This window comes from Eumetopias jubatus, unplaced genomic scaffold, assembly GCF_037043125.1.
Source record: "Eumetopias jubatus isolate StellerSeaLion01/CBP00866 unplaced genomic scaffold, mEumJub1_p1.0 scaffold_1, whole genome shotgun sequence".
NCBI lineage: Eukaryota > Metazoa > Chordata > Mammalia > Carnivora > Otariidae > Eumetopias > Eumetopias jubatus.
This window is the reverse complement of record NW_028274807.1, coordinates 14,211,661-14,231,268: the sequence shown is the minus strand read 5'-3', so window position 1 is coordinate 14,231,268 and position 19,608 is coordinate 14,211,661. Positions and strand designations below refer to the sequence as shown.

Below are 19,608 nucleotides of genomic sequence, written 5' to 3'. Positions count from 1 at the left end.
TGTAGCAAATGCGAGGTATGTTCCTTCATACTGAGCGAGGTATCTTAGCACCTGATAGGTCCTGGTATTTAATCACATACTGAGTTCTAATTCAAAAGTCAAAGGAGATCAAGAGAAATGGTAAGACCCTAGCTACACAGAGAAGTATCTCCCAACATGATGCATGACCCAGTTAGAGATTTCCTGGAAATTACTCAAAAGACACTCTCCATGTTAGAAACACTCCCCTGAAGAGGCTTCCGATTATACACAACATTCATGGGGTAGAGAGGCTCTTTAAAGCCTGGTCTCTCCGGGCACATCCTCCCGAGTCAGATTTTTAGAGCACTCACCAGTTTCCATGGCACTGGCAGATTCCCAGCAGGAAAGTACGCACTTTCCTCCTGGATGCTCAAGTGGCCAGCTGTCGCCCAAAGCATGCCACAGCTGCTAGGCAAGAGTGATCAGTCATCAGAGCCGGACCACAAATGCTTACATGAGCTCCGGTGCTAAAACGGAGGAGGCAGGCAGCAAATTTGAAGCCCGTTCTCACTGCCTTGGCAAACTGAACGGTCCTGCGGCATGAATGGGGGCTAACAATACATTGTGGCAGGACTCCAGATGTTTTGCTGGGCAACTTACAAATACTCTGAGGAACAGGTTTTCTGTGTTAATGCTAGGAGAACACAGTTTTGAAAAGGTAATAAGCCATAGAGGCCAAGGGCCCTGGGACAGTTCAAGGACAGTAAGATCAATCGGCCATTTGTAGTTGTAAGTCGAATGCAATTAGAAACTATTTCGTTGGTTACTTTAATTTCCCTGATGAATCCCGCTTTGCTTTCATATACCTATATAGAGAAGCTTAACAGAGAGAGTTCACTGACTTTCAGTGGGTTGAGGAAATTCCGACCTGCAGAAGCTCTGCATTAGAACAATTTTTGCCTTGTTAAATTCTAAAACACTCCTCCCCTGATTTATCATGTTCTTATCCCCAAAATTGTTAAGTACCCCCTCCCACACACACGCACACACATGAATACTGTCTTTGGCTCCCAGTGTTCTCTCCTTGGTATACCTGATATACTCTTAGTATACTCTCCCTTGGTAATCTCAGTATGGTCAATACCGATCCTAGGGAAGTTACTCTAAAAAAAAAAAAAACAAAACACTCTGTGCCTCAGTTTCCCCACCTGTAAAATGGGGATAACAACAGTTATCAACTCTTTAAAACACTCCCTAAGATGCTGTGAAATTGAGTTAGCCCAACAAAGGTTTCTAGAACTGTGCCCAGCACATAGTACCCACTCAAAAGCATTAACTATGATTATTGGCATTTCCACCTTCAGCCTTATTTTCATCTCGGCCCAAGGAGAGACGGCACTGCCTGACCTCACTCACTAGCGCCACTAACATGGAAGGTTGCTGCTGAGGAAACTGGGGAAGACAGGCCGACCAAGGCTGGTGCGAGCCAATGAAATTCCCTTTTAAGGATTTAAACTTCACATTCACAAAACAGCATCATAACCTAAGAAAATGGTGACATTTTCTTTTTTTTCTTAAGATTTTATTTATTTGACAGAGAGAGCACAAGCACGGGGAGCGGGAGAAGCAGGCTCCCCACTGAGCAAGGAGCCCGACGCAGGGATAGATCCCAGGATCCTGGGATCATGACCTAGCCAAAGGCAGATGCTTAACTGAGCCAGCCAGGCGCCCCAAAATGGTGATGTTTTCTACACCGTTGATTAATAACTACTGGGCACTATTATAATAATTGCCATTCCTGATTTGCTAGAAATATTGCAGTGTTACTTTTCCAACAGTATGAGGCTTTTTTTTTTCTTTCTCTCTCGCCAAATGTCCCGTGCCTTTTGGCATTCCGATTTCTGAAGTTTGTAAATTCTACCCACTGGATCTCTATCAGCCCCCTTGCACGTGTCCCAACTCCAGGTGAGGCATTTCTAAAACCCAGCTCTTTTTCCCCCTTCTTCCTTTCCCAAGACAAAATTTCCGTGCCTTTTTATGTTTTCAACACGTCTTCCCTTCTTCTCTAATGATCCCTAAGGGGAGTGACTCAAAATTCCTCTGGACCCGAAGTACTTACTGTTGCTAAAAAGAGAGTCAGAAGTAAGTTGGCAAACTTGAAATGTTGCTTCAGGTAACTCCAGACTGCGGACTGCCAACATCTAAGTTAATGAGTCATCTTCTCTCTTTTCATCTGTTTTTCTCCGTAGGTGCCTCAAACCTTGTAGTCATTCTTCTCCTCCTCACTACCCACGATGTATCGATCACATTGTCCCAAGGGTTCTGGTCTTCCTCTCTCAGAGCCACGCCCGTGGTTCAGCAACAAGCTCTCTTCCCTCATCCTTCCTCAATGCATCCTGCCCATCGCTGCTAGGTAGACCTCCCAGGAGCCATGTGGAAGGCTCCTCAGCCTGCTTGCAAAGCCCCCTGCTGGTGTCCAGCCTTCACACTAGAGCACTGGATGGACCTACCAGTCAGTGCAATGGGAGCGCATGCTCCCAACCGTTCTTGCTTCCAGGAATACTTATCCTTTAAGGCTCAGCTCACGTCCCTCCTTTCCACGACTAAAGATTGTTTTAGTTCTTTCCCTCCTCTGATCGTTGAGCCAACTTCTCTGCAGCATCTTGTTCTCGCGCCCCAACAATGCGCCAGACACACTGGCCTCTTTGCTTTGCCTCAAACACACAGGGCACACTCCCATCTCCCAAATCAATGGCCAAGTCCCTCTCAAGGGAGAGTCTGACCTCTCGAGGGGGCCAAGCCTGACCACCCTATCTCGAATTGCCTCCCGCATCCCCCATTGCCTTACTTGCCTTGCCTTGCTCTTCTTTCCATAGCATGTCAAGTGCTTATTATGCTCATTGTTTTTTTTTTTTTGCATACATACCCCCATTTTACCCCCAAACTAGCTCCGTGAGCTCAGGGATCTTTTTCAGTTGACACATCCCAAAGCACTAAGAACAGTGTCTGGCATGGAGTAGGCAAGACACTTCAGAAAAATAAACCCACCTCTGCAAGGCGCCTGGGTGGCTCTGAAAGTTAAGCATCTGCCTTCGGCTCAGGTCATGATCCCGGGGTCCTGGGATGGAGCCCCGTGTTAGGGCTCCCTGCTCTCCCTCTCTCTCTGCCCCTCCTCCCACTTGTGTATGTGTGTATGCACGTGCATGTGCTCTCTCTCAAATGAATAAGATCTTTATTTATAAGTAAATTAATTAATTAATTAATCAATAAATAAATTAAAATAAACCCACCTTTGTGTGAATGAACTGCTGTTCATTTTCCACCATAATCTCAAAACAAGGAGAACGGCTTCTCGTGGATCACATTTTAGTTTGATTTAAAGGTTTACTCATTTCCAGGTTCAGCTCACGCTCAACGATGGTTGAGCTGACCAATTAGTCCTGACTGTCAAGCTACACTTTGCAATCTTCAAGCAATCCAGTTTTATTATGTTGTTTATGGATATAACCAGAGTTAATTTAAATCGTTTTCTTTAACATTTTTTAAAAGTAGAAAAAGTAAGAAAGGCATGATGGGCTGTCCTATGGGCCATATTAGATTATCTGTCAACAGTTGTCCAAAGCAAACTGGATCCAAAGGATGATGAAAAGCCTGGCGGCTGTTTCCTAAGTACTGCCTTGGGCTTCATGGAGGCCCTCTTAGGCCTTCAGAGCAGGCTGGCTGGAAGGGCTCTAAGCTCCCAATTCCAGCCCTTCTTCCTCCTCAGTGATGCTAGGAAACCAGCATTTTTATCAAGGTACACAGATGTTCCCCTCTTCGAAGGACTAAACTAAAAATGTGAATTTCGAAGGCCTAAACTTCGCCAGCCTGTACGAGCATAAATGGGCAGCTCTCAGAGTGTGGACCAGGGATCCTCAGATAATTTCAGGGGGCCCTCAGGCCCTCCCTTTTCCAGCTACCTGGCTGAGACCACATTTTCTTCCTAGAGTCCAACCAAAACAGCATATAACGAGAGTGAATACAGAAGCAGACAGGAGACTCCAGGGTCTCCTGTGTGCCAGAGATCATAGAGATTTGCAAAATATAAAATCACACCTCTCTCCTCACTATTTTTTAAAATTTAGAAAATAAAAAAATTTAAATAAACAGTTATTTGCGTGAACATATAATGGATTTATTGGTGCTATTTTAAAATGAATCAACAAGTGGTTGATTCTAGTGTGATAAATATTTATAGCGATAACCCACATAAACAGAAGGCCCTTTGGGGGTCCGCCATACTTTTTACAAGTATAAAGGGGTCTCAAACTACCAACAGAGCCACCCCTCAACTACCTACTCACCTTCCCACTCCCCAAAAGAAGATCCTGGCAAAGAGGCAGATACTCCTGCTGAAAATGGATGGGCTTGCTTTCAAAACAATTATCTCATTGCTTAACTTAGATGCCAGAAAAAGGAAGATCAAGGGGAAAGCAAAAAAGAAGCATCGAACAGTCTGAAGAGAAGGGAAGGAAGAGAGGGTTTTTTTTTTTAAAAATAAATTTTATGTGAAAATATGTTGTTTCACGAAAAATTAACCTGAGGTCATTAACCAAAAGCTTCTAGAGGGACTTTGGGGAACCCATGGAGCCCCTGAAATTGAATGCAGAAGGGTGGTCCATGTGTTTATCTAAGAAAAGGGTCCAAATTTTTCATTCAATTCTCAAAGGAGTCTGTGACCAAAGGTTAAGAATCTCTTGGATGCTGATGTCAGTTTTCAACTCAGGGAACATACTTATTCCTGAGCCATTTAAGCTAAGTATAAAACAAAACAAAATCTAAAAACCAACACCATTTTGCTAGGAACTCAAGATCCTCTTCCGACAATGCTGCACCCCCTCGTTGCTGAAATCATGGACTCTATGACTTGCTTTTCCAAACAAGAAAGCAAGGCTTTCTTCTAAAGCTGCCATGGACACCTCTCTCAGGAACCACTGTGTCAGGCTACGGTAGTGGACATTCTTAGTTCTTTTCAGCCAATCACCTTTTTTTGCTTCTGTACCAGAACTGAGGATTTTGATCTTAAGATCTGAGTTGGACTCTGGGAATAAGGAGGCAGCACAGTGTGGGGGTGTGGGCTTCCGAAGAATGACCCTGGTCAGTGAGTCAGGAGACCTGGATTTTAATCCAGTTGTGACACCCTGTCTCCTCATCTCTTTAGAGACACTCAAAGTGAGGGGGGCTAGACAGAGAGGTGACCTGTGAGCTGGAAATCAGGCTGAAAGGAATGTGTTGGTGGCCCACAGGGGCGAGAAACTCTGATGGATAGCTCTGCCTTACGTCGTTCTGACTCCATACGCTACGGTGTGAAGGATTTCTGGGAACATGGAAGTGATCAGAAATTGCACAAACACACAAACCCATCAACAGTGTCACATCTCCACAAGGGGCTCTGAGTAGGGGCCCCTCGCTGTCTCAAGGCTGTGGTTCCTTGACTCATTCCTGGTTAAGAGCTGCTCCCATTCTTTCATCTCCTAAGTGGATGAATGAAGCTCTCCTCACAAGTCCTGCACACTGGCCCCAAGCCAAAGCTTCCCTTTGAAACACAGAACCTGGCTACAAGACGCTCCATCAGTTGGCGGTTTTCTCTTTCCACCTCACCCACTGGAAGTCTGAGATACAGGAGCGCTGAGCTCTAAAATATGAAGCCAAACTAGTCCCATCACAACTAATAACCATTACTGACTGAGCTTCTACTATGTGCAAGACAGTGTGCCAGGAGCTTCGTACTCACTCCCGTGTGAGACTCACATTAGCCTCATTAAAGAGGCACCAAGATCCATCCAAGTTACATAAGCAACAGAAAACAGGGCTCAGACTGACAAGTTCGGCTCTGCTGCATTTCAGAATGTCTTTACGTGACACCAGGCTGCCCCAACTCTGTCTGTTAACCATGGGAATATTGAGACAGTAAAGTTTAGTCCAAAAGACCAATAATGCACCCACTAAATCAAGGAGCAATCTACTCCATCTTTCTACAGAAATCAATGCAAGTAAACTCTGCTTTAAGTGATATGGGTAAACCCTCCCAACAAGTGAATACCAAACTGACTCTCAACACAAATTTTTATGGATGCTGTGTGTGTGCGTGCACACACACGCACACGCACACACTCAAACGTATTGAGTTAAATAATTCCTCAGCCCTCACTGAGTGGCAGATAGGTACTACGTGTCACTTTTTCAACCTACATGTGAACTCCAGTGCCTCATGTTTTGGTAACATGTCCAACTACTGAACAAATACAAAAACAGGAAAAACGGTCAAAAACTCTGTTTTGATCATTTTCAAATCAAATGAAGTTGTTCACATTGTTTCAGATAAAACATATTTTATCCCAGGCTCAGAGGCCATGCTCTGGGGGCCAAACGTCTGCCAGAACTCTTTTTCTGGGGAGTAAAATTGCTGACAGTTACAGATTCAACTGCGTCACCAGGGCAGATGAGGGAACTTTAACATCTCTGATCCAAGCTCGCTGAAGAGATCCCCTGGGTCAGAAACTTTTACCAACAACAACAACAACAACAAAAAGAACAAAAAAAGAATTCTTTTCAAGGAAGCTTCCACACCCACTGTCTCTTAAAATACACTGTTTGGAACATAGTGGGTTCTCAAGAAATCGCGTTGGATGAACACGCCAAACTTAGACTAGGAAGCGTGGGTGGATGGATAGTGTTGTGCATAATTCTGGGGTTTGTTTCAAGTCATTAAAGATCCTCACTCAACATATAAAGTCAATACGAAAATAATTCTTCCGTTCATTTTATAGACTCCGCAAAAGGCTTCCATGCAGGACGCCCGCCTGATCCCCCTACTGGCCCTGTCAGAGGCTGGTGTCCCTCGCCCTGGACAGAGAAGGAGCCTGCGGGGCACGGAAGATGGAGTGACTTGCCTAAGGTCACCGGTCAGTGAGGAGCTGGCCAGGATGTAAATGGACTTCGGATTCTGAGTCCATTGCGCTCTGCATTACATTAAGCTGCCTAGGCAGTGATTTTCTGAGACACCACATTTAGATGATCTCACTTCCATATATTAACAATTTTAGAAGGCGGCAAGCCAAAGACGGAAATTTCGTATAACAATGACACGTGAGAGCTCACAGTGGCACCAGCTCTGCAGGAGAAAACTGCTCTGCCCCTCTCTTCTGGGTGGAGTCAGCCGTGACTCAAACCCCCATCAGTTGGGGGTGGGCTGAAGCAGAGGTCCAGCTGTCCCCCAGCAGGGGGAGTGGGGCATAGAGCTGGGGAGCCAGAATACAGCCAGGCACCCCTCTTAGATCTCACAGAATATGTGCTAACGTGGGGCGCCTGGGTGGCGCAGTCGGTGAAGCGCCTGACTCTTGATTTCGGCTCAGGTCACGATCTCAGGGTCGGGGGATCGAGCCCCACGTCGGACTCCGCGCTCAGCACGGAGTCCGCTTAAGATTCTCTCTCTCCCTTTGCCCCGCCCCCCACTCCCTCTTTAAAAACAAAAATGTCCTACATGGCATTGTTCCAGGTAAGAGGGACAGTCACAGGTGATGTTCCTTTCTCCACCGTCTATATCCGTGCACCCGTCTCTGAACCCTGAAGGCCAGGAGCCCCCCTGTTCGTATCAGCCCTGCAACGCCATTCTGGCCATGCCTTCAAGACAGAGCCTTTAGCCCCTTTCAGATTACAGGACAGGTCACCTATCTCACCCGTCTCTCCACCTACCAAGCTGACAGCGAGGAGTAGCCCTCCCTGCCGCCAGGGTGGGCAAAAGGACCACAGCGGGGTTATTCTGTCCTTCCCATCAGTAAATCTCGCCCCAGAAAAGGGGTAAAAAAATCCAGGTGTGCATCTAGATGCATCTTCACGCTCACCTCCTCAGACGCAGAGTCAACCTTTTTAACAACTCTGTTTCTAAGACAGAAGACTTTCATAGAAACACCAAACCACCCCGGGTCCTCAACTCCTATAACCGCCACTAAAAAGGAACATGGCAATGACTAATGAACTCTCCCCTACTGGCTGCTTCCAAAGGACCAGGCACTGTGTTATGTCATTCCATTTTCTCGAAAGACCTTATTATTATCCCCATCCAACAGCTTTTTGCCCAAAGTCAGCCAGGTGAGAAAGGGTTGGAACCATGATGCCTGGCTTAGACACCATCAGCAAAACCTGCACTCTAACAGATGAACTGGTAAGAGAGAATTGCGGCATACACATACACTGGAATATTATTCGGCCTTAAAAAAGAAGGAAATGCTGGCTACAGCATGGATGAACCTTGAAGAAATTACGCTAAGGGAAATAAGCCAGTCACAAGAAGACAAATGTTACTTGATTCCCCTTGTAGGAGGTCCCTAGAGTAGTCAAATTCATGGAGACAGAAAACAGAATGGGGATTGCCAGGGGCGGGGCAGGGGTAGGGCTGGGGGTAGGGGGGTGAGAGGTTGTTGATTAACAGGGACCGAGTTTCAGTTTTTCAAGATGGAAAAGAGTTCTGGGGATGGATGGTGGTGATGGGGGCACAACAGTGTGGATGTACTCAAGGCCACTGAACTACACACTTCAAAATGGTCAAGACGGTCAATGTTGTGTGTATTTTTATCGCAGTTAAACATAATTTTGGAAAGAAAAGGAGGGGAGAGGTCAAACACGGTTTCTTTTAACCCATATAAACCAGGAGGAACACACAGAAAGCTTTCATTATTCTAATTCAGAAATCTACAGTAGTAGTAGAAGAAACAAAAAACACTCTCCCCTGATGACTTGTACATGAGAATTTAAAATTCCAACACAAAATTAGAAACCTGAGATTTGGGCAATTTTAAAAATCTGCTCTCCAGCAAAAACACGGACAGTCTAATGCCAATTTTCTTTGCCCCCACCCCTGCTTGGGTTCCCCATCATCTGCCCATTATATTTAGACGCCCTTTCTGAGAGAACTTAACCTCGAAATGCCTGTTTCACTTGTATTGGAGCACTACCATCCCCACCCTGGTCAGGTCGGAGGGTACCTGCCGCTTTCCCACTGACTGCTGCGCTGTTAGTTGGTCACCCTGGCGGCTGACATGCCTTTCAAAGCAAATGGGCTTGATCTAGACTTCTGATCTGAAGCAACGAGTTGCAAACCATGAACCCAACCTCAACACAAGCCAGGACGCCCAGAACTCAGCAACAGGGAACAGCAGGACCAGAAAAGGACGAAGGCATGCAGGAGTGCCTAACAGGCTCTTAGGCTCCTGGGAGTACCATTACCAATGAAGGTGATGAGTCCTCTCTTCCACTAGCAACGCACTTGTAAAAAATCCTTGAAAAATGCCTTCACACCCACTCTCTCCTGCCCTAGACCCCGGAGCAAGCAACTTGAGCCTTTTTACTCCCATTTTTCAGAGGAGCAACTAGAAGTCAGGGTTTGCCCAAGGTCAGACAACGAGTTGGCTGCAAAGTAGGAACTGGAACCCGCCCATGTTATTCCTTCCGCTACACCCCACTCCAGAGACAGGGCTGGCCAGCATCGCAAGGAACAGGAAATTGAAATGGCTCCTGGTAAGGCAGGAAGCCTGCCAACCTCCAAGAGAAGCTGACCAATGGCCAGAGCCCGCCCTGAATCAAAGATGCCTCCTCAAAGGAGCTTCCGACTAACCTCTCTTCCCACCTGCGGCACTGGAAAGATACTCCAGGAGTCCACAACCCACCATGCCCATCTGTCCGGGGAGAGGAAGTAGGCTCAGCGTAAGCGAGATGCTGTTCAAGAGCGGAGTTTGGAGAAGCAGTAATTCCCTAGTATGAACTTATCAGCTTTATTCTCACTCCTACCACATCACCCCCAACACATACACACACACATACACACTCTTTCCTTAATCCCACCCCTAGCCACCGAACTGGAAGAGGGGTGAAGCAGAGCTGAGGCGAATCCTCAGGGAAGCAGCACCAGCTGCAGAAGCCACCAGGCACACAGGGTAAGACTGACTAGAAGATGGGAATCTTGTAGGGGCAAAATCATGCACTTCCAGTCATGCACCACTTCCAAAATATTGAAACAGATTTTGATCACTTTACCTGAGTTGTTTTTGCTCTTCTGCCTTGCATGCTGTTGCTATGGCTAATTTGTGGGTTGGTGGCACCTTCAGAAAGACAGTGAGATTTCCTACAGGGAAGTGTGTTATAATTACTGTACGGAAGAGACTCTTCAGCGGCAGCTGGTGGCATCTTATGGTTTGCAAGATCGGGAATATCAGACACCAGATTCCGACAGTAGCCTGCAAATTTGCTCCTGGGTCCCCCGTTTGCCGTCACCCCAGAGTTTTTCTGAGCATACAAGTCACCCAGGGAATTGGCACGCTGACAGGTGCTGAGCTGCCGGGGGCTCACCCGGGGTTCCATCCCCCGAGCCTCCTCGCAGACTTTCTCTTCAGTGGAACCCAAGATCTCTTCGTTGCTTGTTAAATGTTCTTGGCTCAGATCAGAGAGTGAGAATTCCAGGCTGTCCTCCCGCCAGATGTCTGCAGATTTGGAGCGTTTCTTCTTAAAGCTAGCCGTCTCCATGAAAGTGGGCCCATTGGATGTATAGGGAGGCTGCCCCCTGCCGCCGTCAGCCAAATATGTAGCGTCATCCCCGTAAAGCCGGCTCTCCTCCGAGTCTGGCACGCTTCGCACAGACGCGGCTGTGAGGACGATGCTGCTGTCGACGCTGGGAGGGACAGAAGCATCAGTGTACGACACGGGTCTCAAGCCCATATCCACTCGGTCCACCCAAATGGGGCTGCCGAAGTCCTCTAGGGTGCCCTCTTGGGAGAAGGGCTCCAGGCCATTTTCGGCCAGGGACTGGGGGATGCTGGGCGTGCTGCTGGATCGCGTGCTCACTTCGGAGTTCCTGTGGATCACCTTCCCCGAGGACGTGTGCCTCGTCCGCCGTGCCTTGTGCGACAGGCGCAGTGAGCGCGACGTGTGCTTGCGCCCCAGGCTGGCATGCTTTTCTCCATAAAACTCATGCTCTACATTTTGACTTTCTGCGTTTCCCATGGTTTTATGGTCTGCAGCATGGGGGGGGGGGGGAAAGGAGGGGATAAGTGAGTCACCAATGGGTAGTTTAACAGAAAGAGCTCAGGGTGCAGGGCAGGCAGAGAGCTTGGCAGGTGTCAGGGCACCACCCTCTGCCCACCTGGCAGGTGCTTGGGCTCTTACTGGCTAGCAGGTGAGAACTAACATCATCCACAGAGACTGGCCCTCCCGAGATGTGAAATAAGAACCCAAGTAAGATAAGTAGAGAATTAAACTTGCCTCAGCCCAGAGGGTAGCTGCCCATGGGGCCCACTGACGTGCTGCTTTCCATAGGGCTGCTAACCCTTGTGGTTCCTTCCTAAACTAGACTTAACAAAACTCTGTTCCTCTCCAGACACTGAAAACCCTGAAAGCACAAACGGACTTTCTGTTGGAAATGATATGGATTTCAAAAAGCATCACAAAACTTAGAGGCACATTTGATAGCCTCCCTCCCTCCCTCCCAATGTCTCTGTTTGATTCGGACTCCATCTATATTTCAAAATCAATCAAAACTGGAAACACTCAAGAGGTTAAGTCCGATCAACTCTTCCTAGTTCATCCAAGCCAAAAAGAAAATGGGCTTTTACCTGAAATTCAATTACATTCCACAGCATTCTGAAAACCTTAACTTTTGGTGTTTCGGAGGGGGCGTGAAGCGGGAGGAGGGGAGAGGGAGATGGGCAAAACAAAATAGAAACCCCGCTCTCTGCTTAGCACCAGACTAATGGGTTTATTTCTGGGAGCAAATCCAAACTGAGAACATTAATCTGGTACAGAGTGCCCTGCAAACAGAAATTCACATTATGAAATCACTAAATGTGATTCAGCCTTTTGGGGCTACCCAGGTTAATTCAAATCCTTCCTTCACATTTTCCAGGCTCTCTCCCTGACCTGGTGACTGTTACTCACAGTGGAAAAGAGAAAGACCTTCAAAGCTCAGCAACTGTGACTCTCTTAGCCTCTTCTCCTTCCTCTGGTCTTTCTCTGTACCATTCCAATTGTATGCACTTAAGATACACACATAAAAGTGGCCAGAAAGGAAAAGAGGGAAAATATAGTAGCTGGGCACATTCCTGAGCTGATGCTTCCAACCACCTACATAGTCATCCATTCAGAAAATCCATACTGAGCACCTACCATGTTCTAGAAGCCAGAGATACAACAGTGAACAAAAGAGACATTCCCTACTCTCCAGAAACTGATACTGTGGCCAGGGAAGGTAGACAATGAAACAGTGAAAGGCACCAAGGGGGAAACAGAGAATGAATTGACTATGACCACAACAGAGTTTGAAATGCCCTGGACTCTGACACACCTTCACATTGATCCAGAATCATTCTATAATCTCACTATTCAGTCTAAAACACGCCATCAACTCTGAAGAGCACATCTTCGCTGAAACAAAATCGGTGGCAACAGGACGGGGAAAAAAACCTCCATTTCACGTTCCAGTGAGTTTGGAGGTAACTCATACAGGCACCAGACGGTAAGCTATTCTCATACTGGAATATTCCCTACCGGGTCACATATCATATGATTCTCAGAGGGAACTTTCCAAGAAGGAGAATCTCCTTTTTCCTGGCAGCAAGTATATTTCAAAGCAGTTAATAAGCTCATGCCTCTCTGGCTGGCATCTTTAAGAAGCAAAGAAAACAAAAAACAAAACAAAACAAAAAAACCTCAACTCACTAGAGGGAAAAGAAAAACATCAACTGTCCATACACAACCATTTATGTGATCTACATTCTGAAGAATATCGTGTGCTACGTTTTGAAAGTAAAATAAGCATTTCTATTTTTTTAAAGGTGTATTTATTTATTTTAGAAAAAGAGAGCACACACACATGAGTGGGAGGGGCAGAGGGAGGGGGAGGGGGAGGGGGAGAGGGAGAGGGAGAGGGAGAGAGAGAGAGCCTGACAGGGGCTCCATCTCATGACCCAGAGATCACGACCTGAGCCAAAACCAAGTTTGACGCTTAACCAATGGTACCACCCAGTCACCCCAATAAATAAGCCTTTCACTAACTAAAGGCCATGGCCAATTCCTTAGAGCTCTTGATCTTTTTAAGTACACATTAAGATACCTGGATGTGTCTATGTATCTATATGTTTTGCTACGAAATAATAAAAAGCTTAGAACAAGTATTAGCCATAGTTCCACGTTAAGAATCACACAGGCTTAAGTTTAAAAGAAGGAAAGAATGATGGTGGAAGAAACCGCATGTAAAAGCAAAACTGTGCCCTCACGCCCACAAGGAGGACCCTCCTTTTAGCCTATGTATGAAAAGTTTGCAAATATAAATTGACAGGTATATTCCCAACAACACATTTTTGGTGAGGCTTGTTTCTGCCAACAGAAAAGCAATTAAGTTAAAAGCCTCAGGAGAGGTTTCCTAAAGGAAATGGCCCCAACCTTCAGGAATTACAGCACCCAATGCATCACTCTGATGGGCCTGTTATATTAATAGCATTTTTAGTAGCAGGATTCTTTTTAGCCGGCCAAGGTAGGAAAGAAGGCATTTTTATCTTCCGAACTAGAATTTAGAGATGAGTGCCAAATCTCCTAAATCCTACCAAGAGAAATTCTCAGGGGATGACCTAAGCAGAGTCAGCAGGAAGTCTGAAGCAAGTTAAGAAAAATCAGTTTCTAGGGACCTGCTGAAATACCCCTTAATTTGAAACCTTTTCCTGAAAGGTCGGTGAGAATCACAAGGGCCCATGTGGCGTTGGTGGGGGGACTGAAAAGTAACAGAAGCATGAAAAATTAAAATTGCTTGTGGCATCCGACAAACACAGTCTCCCCTTTCCGGGGCAACTTCTGCCCCACAGGCAACCCCCAGAACGTTGGTGAATTGGAAGTTCTAATCCTTTTCCTGTATGAAGGTCAAACGTCAGCTACTTCCATGATCTGAACACCTCCCTATTCTGTTTAACCCCATCATTGATTTTTATTGCAAACAAACAAACAAAAAACCCAGTTCATAATTTACACCTGCACCCACTCTGTCCCTGTGAGTCAGGAAGCAACTTCTGGGTAGAAAGCGGCTTTCAATTCCTAGGTAGCCTCTTCGGAGGCTGGAAGTGTTCTACTCCAGGCAAGGAGTCAGTCAACGGTCATGCATTTTAGGAACAAAAACAAAAGGTGAGTGATCAGTAGTACCTCACCAACATGATCATCATACTGTCGCAAGATGAGAGAAGAGAGATTAAGGTCAGACTGAAATGCAAAAACCAGGACAGAAATTAAAAAGAAGAGCATCAGAATAAGAGTGAGTACTCAATCTCTAGCTGGAAACCGTCACCAGTTTTAAACTCATTAAAACTCTCACTTCCTTATGTAGCATGTTAGTGGTTCCAAATAACTTGCATTTTCAGGGAGCACTTAGCGGGAGGGGGATTAGGCAGGAGGTATTGGGCAAGATTTTATCACAAGAACAACCCTCAGTATTTAGACCTCAAGTCTGGCTGCTCGTACTTTCTTTTCAAAGGTCTAAGTTCTGGCTACCCGAGCTTGCCCCAGGGCCTTTACCCATGCTCTTTTTTCTGCCAGCAACCCTCCTTCACTGCCTCGCTGACATTCCAGTTTGCTCTGATTTTGACTCAAATATCGCCTTCTCAGGTGACCTTTCTTGACCTCTCCAAAATGACAGGCCCTCCCACAGATCAATCCTTATCCCTCTTGTTTTTCTTTTCCTCGTTAGCCTTTATCACAACTGTAACAGACAATATATTTCACTTACTTAAAATTTTTTATTCTCTATCCTTCCCCACCAGAACCTAAGCGTCAGGAGGGCTGAAAGTTTTGCTTGTCTTGTTTACTGTTACATCCTCAGGGCCTAGAACACTGCCTGAAAGGTAAAGGTGCTCAGTGGAAAAATACTGAATGAGTGAATGACAAAATAAACTTTAATCTAGAATGCAGAAACTCATACAACTGCAATAAAATGGAGATGAGAATGGGACCACGATGCAAATTAGGGAACAATACCCCAATGTGGACTAGAGAAAACACACGTCAGACTTAACTATGCTAGCCCCTTCCATCAGATGCCTCGAGGACACAGCAGTCTTCAACGTGCCCGTCACTCTGGCTCCCTTCCACCTGAAGACCTGTGCAGGTCCCTCATCCCAGACCATTCGACCCTGCTCCACTGTTCTCCCCACCCCCAATTACCTGGACAAAGAATGAAGGCCTTGCTCCTGCCTCATTTCACTCAGTTCTTGCCCTCAGTTCTTCCCTGCCTCCTCTTTTGGGAGCTGTCCCTGCAGAAGTTCAGGAAAGAGTTCAGAGGTGAGAGGGTACCCCTCCCCATTGTCTACGTGGAGAGTGCAGGCGTGCTCAGCCTCAGAGGACCCAGACAAAATGGAGGCAAGGGGACACGGTGGCACATTGGGCAGGGGGTCATTGGACAGTGGGACCGGGTCAGAAAATCGAGATTCTCAGGGCCAGAGCTCAAGGACACTAGAGGGAGTGTGACTTTTTCCAACATCATGATCTTTCTTTTAACGTGATCAGTTAAACTTTTCAGGTCATCCTAGTACATTCCTTTAAATCCACCAAGTTAAATACACAGTGAGCAAGTGAAAAGGTATCTTAAGGAACTTTATCAATAAGAACAGTCATTAGGTTCATATACTCATCAGGGAAGTGGTCATTTCTCAAGATCAGCTTTTTTTCGATGTATTAGCCTGCTAAAACTTTGAACTATACATATACAAAAAATGTTTTTATACGTATAAAAAAAATGTCAAATTCCTGGCTCTGATAATTTACTATAATTATTTAAGAGGCAACCATTAGGGGAAACTAGGTGAAGGCCACATACTTCCTCTGTACAATGTCTTGTGAATCTGTAATTATTTCAAAATTTAAAAAACAAAACTTTAAATAACTGAAATATTCTGGCTAAATGAAATTTTTGTTTAAAAGTGAGAGTTCCTTGGAGGTGCCTGGGTGGCTCAGTCAGTTCAGTGTCCAACTCTTGATTTTGAATCAGGCCATGATCTCAGGGTGGTGAGACCGAGCCCCACGTTGGGCTCCTCGCTAGGCATGTAGCCTACTTAAAATTCTTTCTCTCTCGCTCCCTCCCTCTGCCCCCCCCACTCATGTGCGCTCACGCGTTCTCGCTCTCCCTCAAAACAATAAAAGTGAGAGTTCTTCGAAATGAAACATTTTAAATCTGTTTTTACAGCTGAAAGCCATCTAAAACATTCTCATATAGTCTCAACAAATTAGGCAATAAAAAATAAGCATGCACTGGGGCACCTGGGTGGCTCAGTCGGTGAAGCAGCTCAGGTCATGATCTCAGGGTCATGGGATCGAGCCCCAACATCAGGCTCCCTGCTCTGAGGGGAGTCTGTTGGAGATCCTCTCTTCCCCTCTCCCTCTGCCCCTTCCCCCATTCTCTCTCTCTCTAATACATAAAAAAATCTTTAAAAAAAAATAAGCATGCACTGAGAATCATCTAGCATCTCTTATCAGGAAATACAAAGTAAGTATAGACCAGTGGTCCGAAGGGAGGTTAAACAGAGAGGTAGAGCTGATTAACTAGGGATGGTGCTTCTGTCTAAATAAAGTAGTAAACGAAACTGAATTGCCAACATCTGACGCCAGCCAAGATGGAATTAGGCACTAGGACTGACCTTTCTCTGACTGATAAAAAACTAAAAAACTTGGGACCAAAGAAAAAAGCAACCACCCAAAGATTCCAAAGTGTAAGCACAAGCATGCTGTGTGGGGAAGTCAAAACCCTAAAGAAGCCACTTCATCCAAGAGTGGGTTTCCTGGTTTTCTCTCCCAGTCTTACGTAAAAGTACACCTCTGACCTCCCAGTACACCTCTGACACAGGCAAGCGAAAACTCCTAAGACACACCTCGTTGTTCTGGCCAAAGAACCAAGAAGAGTGGTCCCTGCCACCCAAAAAGTGAGGGGGATCTCAGAGGAAAGAGGCAGAGAAGCAAATCTACCAATGCAGTTTATAAATCCACACAAGTCCCAGGCTCATCCCCCTCAGATGCATATGCCTCGGACTGACCCCAAGCAAGACAGCAGAGGCTTTGGGAACTGAATTATTATATAAAACCACAGCCCACCTCCCAGACTGCCAACCAGGTGGCCCATGTGTGGGACAAATCCAAAGATGTCCAGCCAAGACTGAGAGATGGAACTGACATTGGAGTCATCATCCACCAAAAGGGAAACCCAACTTGTAATCTGGACTTAGCAGGTTGACCACCTGCTAAAACAGCAAAAAAGAAAAACCATCATTTTCCAGATGATTTTAACAGGACCTCGAGTCTCCCAATATGATACTTAAAATGTCCACAGTGTGTTCCAAAGAACCCAGAAATTCTAATCACTTCTCCAGAGAAAAGGTAACCCACAGATGTCAATCTTAAAGTGACCCAGATGTTGGAATAGCACACAAAGCCTTTTAAAGCAGCTCTTACATGGTTGAAACTGTAGGCCAATGTGTTCTGGGACTCATGCTAGGAAATGTATGCAAAGCGCAGCCAAATTCATCAATGAAATGGGAAAAAAAAAATTCTTCAATATTAAAATTTTTTTCTTGGGTGCCTCAGTTGGTTAAGCGTCTGACTCTTGATTTTGGCTCAGGTCATGATCTCAGGGTCACGAGAGAGACCCCATGTCCAGCTCCGCACTGGGCATGGAGCCTGCTTAAGATTCTCTCTTCTCTTCTCTCCCTCTGCCCCCTCCCTGCCGCTCACACATGCGTGCGCTCTCTCTCTCTCAAAAAAAAAAGTAAAATGTTTTCCTTTAGGAATTTCCTCTCCAAAAAATAAAATAAAATAAAATAAAGCAGCTACTATAACTATGCTCCCTGAGTAAAGGTAAGCACTCTTGAAATAAATGAGAAGCTTAACTGCTTGCAATGTCCACACAAAATCATTATGAACATCAATTATTATATAGGAGTAGAGAAACAGAACACAAATAAAAAAGAAAGGCAAAACCTGTATGATCCAAGATAAATCATGCAAGCTGTGTTTCTAATCACACTGATGTTACGTTTTCTTCATATTACGTGAAAAAACATTCCAGTTAATAGAAAACCACCCCATGGGGCGCCTGGGTGGCTCAGTAGTTAAGTGTCTGCCTTCGGCTCAGGTCATGATCCCAGGGTCCTGGGATTGAGCCCCGCATCGGGCTCCCCGCTCTGTGGGAGGCCTGCTTCTCCCTCACCCACTCCCCCTGCTTGTGTTCCCTCTCTCGCTGTGTCTCTGTCAAATAAATAAATAAAATTAAAAAAAAAAAAAACAGAAAACCACCCCATGGTCAAGGTCTCTGGGCAGAGAGGAACAAAGAAAAATACTCTTATAACTTCAGATTGTTCAGAGGGAAAAGAGTGAGAGAAAGAAGAAGATACAAAGGAAACTGGAAATAACCCCATCACCTTGAGAACTAAGGAGCCTATATTTTTATGGTCCAGGAATTCGAATTCCCTAGATGAGACCAGCAGCTGGAGCAGTCCCCCAAACAGACAGCAGACAGATCCACCCTTTCTCCAGCCTTCCCATTCCTTGTGATCCAAGCCCAGTCTGTGGGTCAGCCTGCCAAGGCTTGCCCTGTTCAGAAGTAGATAATCAAAAAAGATCATTCTACTGTAGGGTCAAACATCACTGGAGCAAAACTCTTCTTATTCTCAGAAGTAAAAACATTTGAGATGCACACCCACGAAAATGGTTTTGAGCAGGTTAAAATTTGCTTTAGGAATATTAATAATATGTTCACTTTCTCTCTCTCTCTCTCACACACACACACACACACACACACACACACTAGACCTGTAATAATTTTAAAAGCAACTATTCTGGATAGAGTGATTGCGGGTAATTTTAATTTTTCAAAAACTTAAACCTTTTTTTGGTATTTTCTAAAGTTTCTGCACTAAACCTGTAATTCATTTTAAGGAAAGAAAAATAAATAAAACATGTTAACATGTTTTAAGTCCCTGGGTTTTTTGGATAATTGAAGAGAGTGAGGATGTGGGCACTATGCTGACAGCTACAACAAACGACACCAAACCCAAACTCAAAACAGATGGCTGGGAAAAATTACCTAAGGTAAAGAAAATACTATCTAGCTTGGATTTAATCATGCTTTCTCTACATTCCAACAGCACTTTGCTTGACCTCTTCGCATGACGTCTGCTGCGTGGTCATCTGCACACTGACACACTTGTCTTGCTTTGTATGGACCCCCTTCCCGCCTTATTATAATGGCCCAGGGGCAGGGACCATGACTTACCCATCCCTGTCTTGGTTACCTAAATATACTAACGTCTTAACACAGCTCTCAATGGGAGTGCTCCTCATGCAGACCCCCTTTAACATGGGCTCTTCAAATATATAAAACATTAGAGCTCATTAGGGGGCCCAAGCTGACCCAATTCATAACACATTCAAGTCAAAAGTGAACTACTAAAGCAAGGTTTCTCAGTCATCGGTAAGGACATTGTGAAAGCCAAGCATAAGGCATTTAATGATGCATATAAATTATAATCATTAATAATATAATTTTTCACTCCCCTGAGGTATTTAAAAACTTATTAAAATAAACATAATGATCAC

General features: G+C 45.4%; 1 protein-coding gene across 5 annotated transcripts in view; it reads right to left on the bottom strand.

Moving 5' to 3' along the window:
• TIAM1 (TIAM Rac1 associated GEF 1) overlaps positions 1-19,608 on the bottom strand; it is a 193,032-nt gene that overhangs the window by 119,257 nt on the left and 54,167 nt on the right. For 3 of the 5 annotated variants that reach the window (XM_028114430.2, XM_028114412.2, XM_028114443.2), the window contains one exon: positions 10,033-11,006. The exons of 1 other annotated variant lie outside the window; for it this stretch is intronic. In XM_028114430.2, the coding sequence (XP_027970231.1) occupies positions 10,033-10,995 (963 nt within the window). In that variant the 5' untranslated portion in view covers positions 10,996-11,006. Of the gene's footprint in view, positions 1-10,032; positions 11,007-18,431; positions 18,604-19,608 lie in introns of all 5 variants that reach the window. One more of the 5 variants, XM_088024091.1, reaches the window with a different exon arrangement.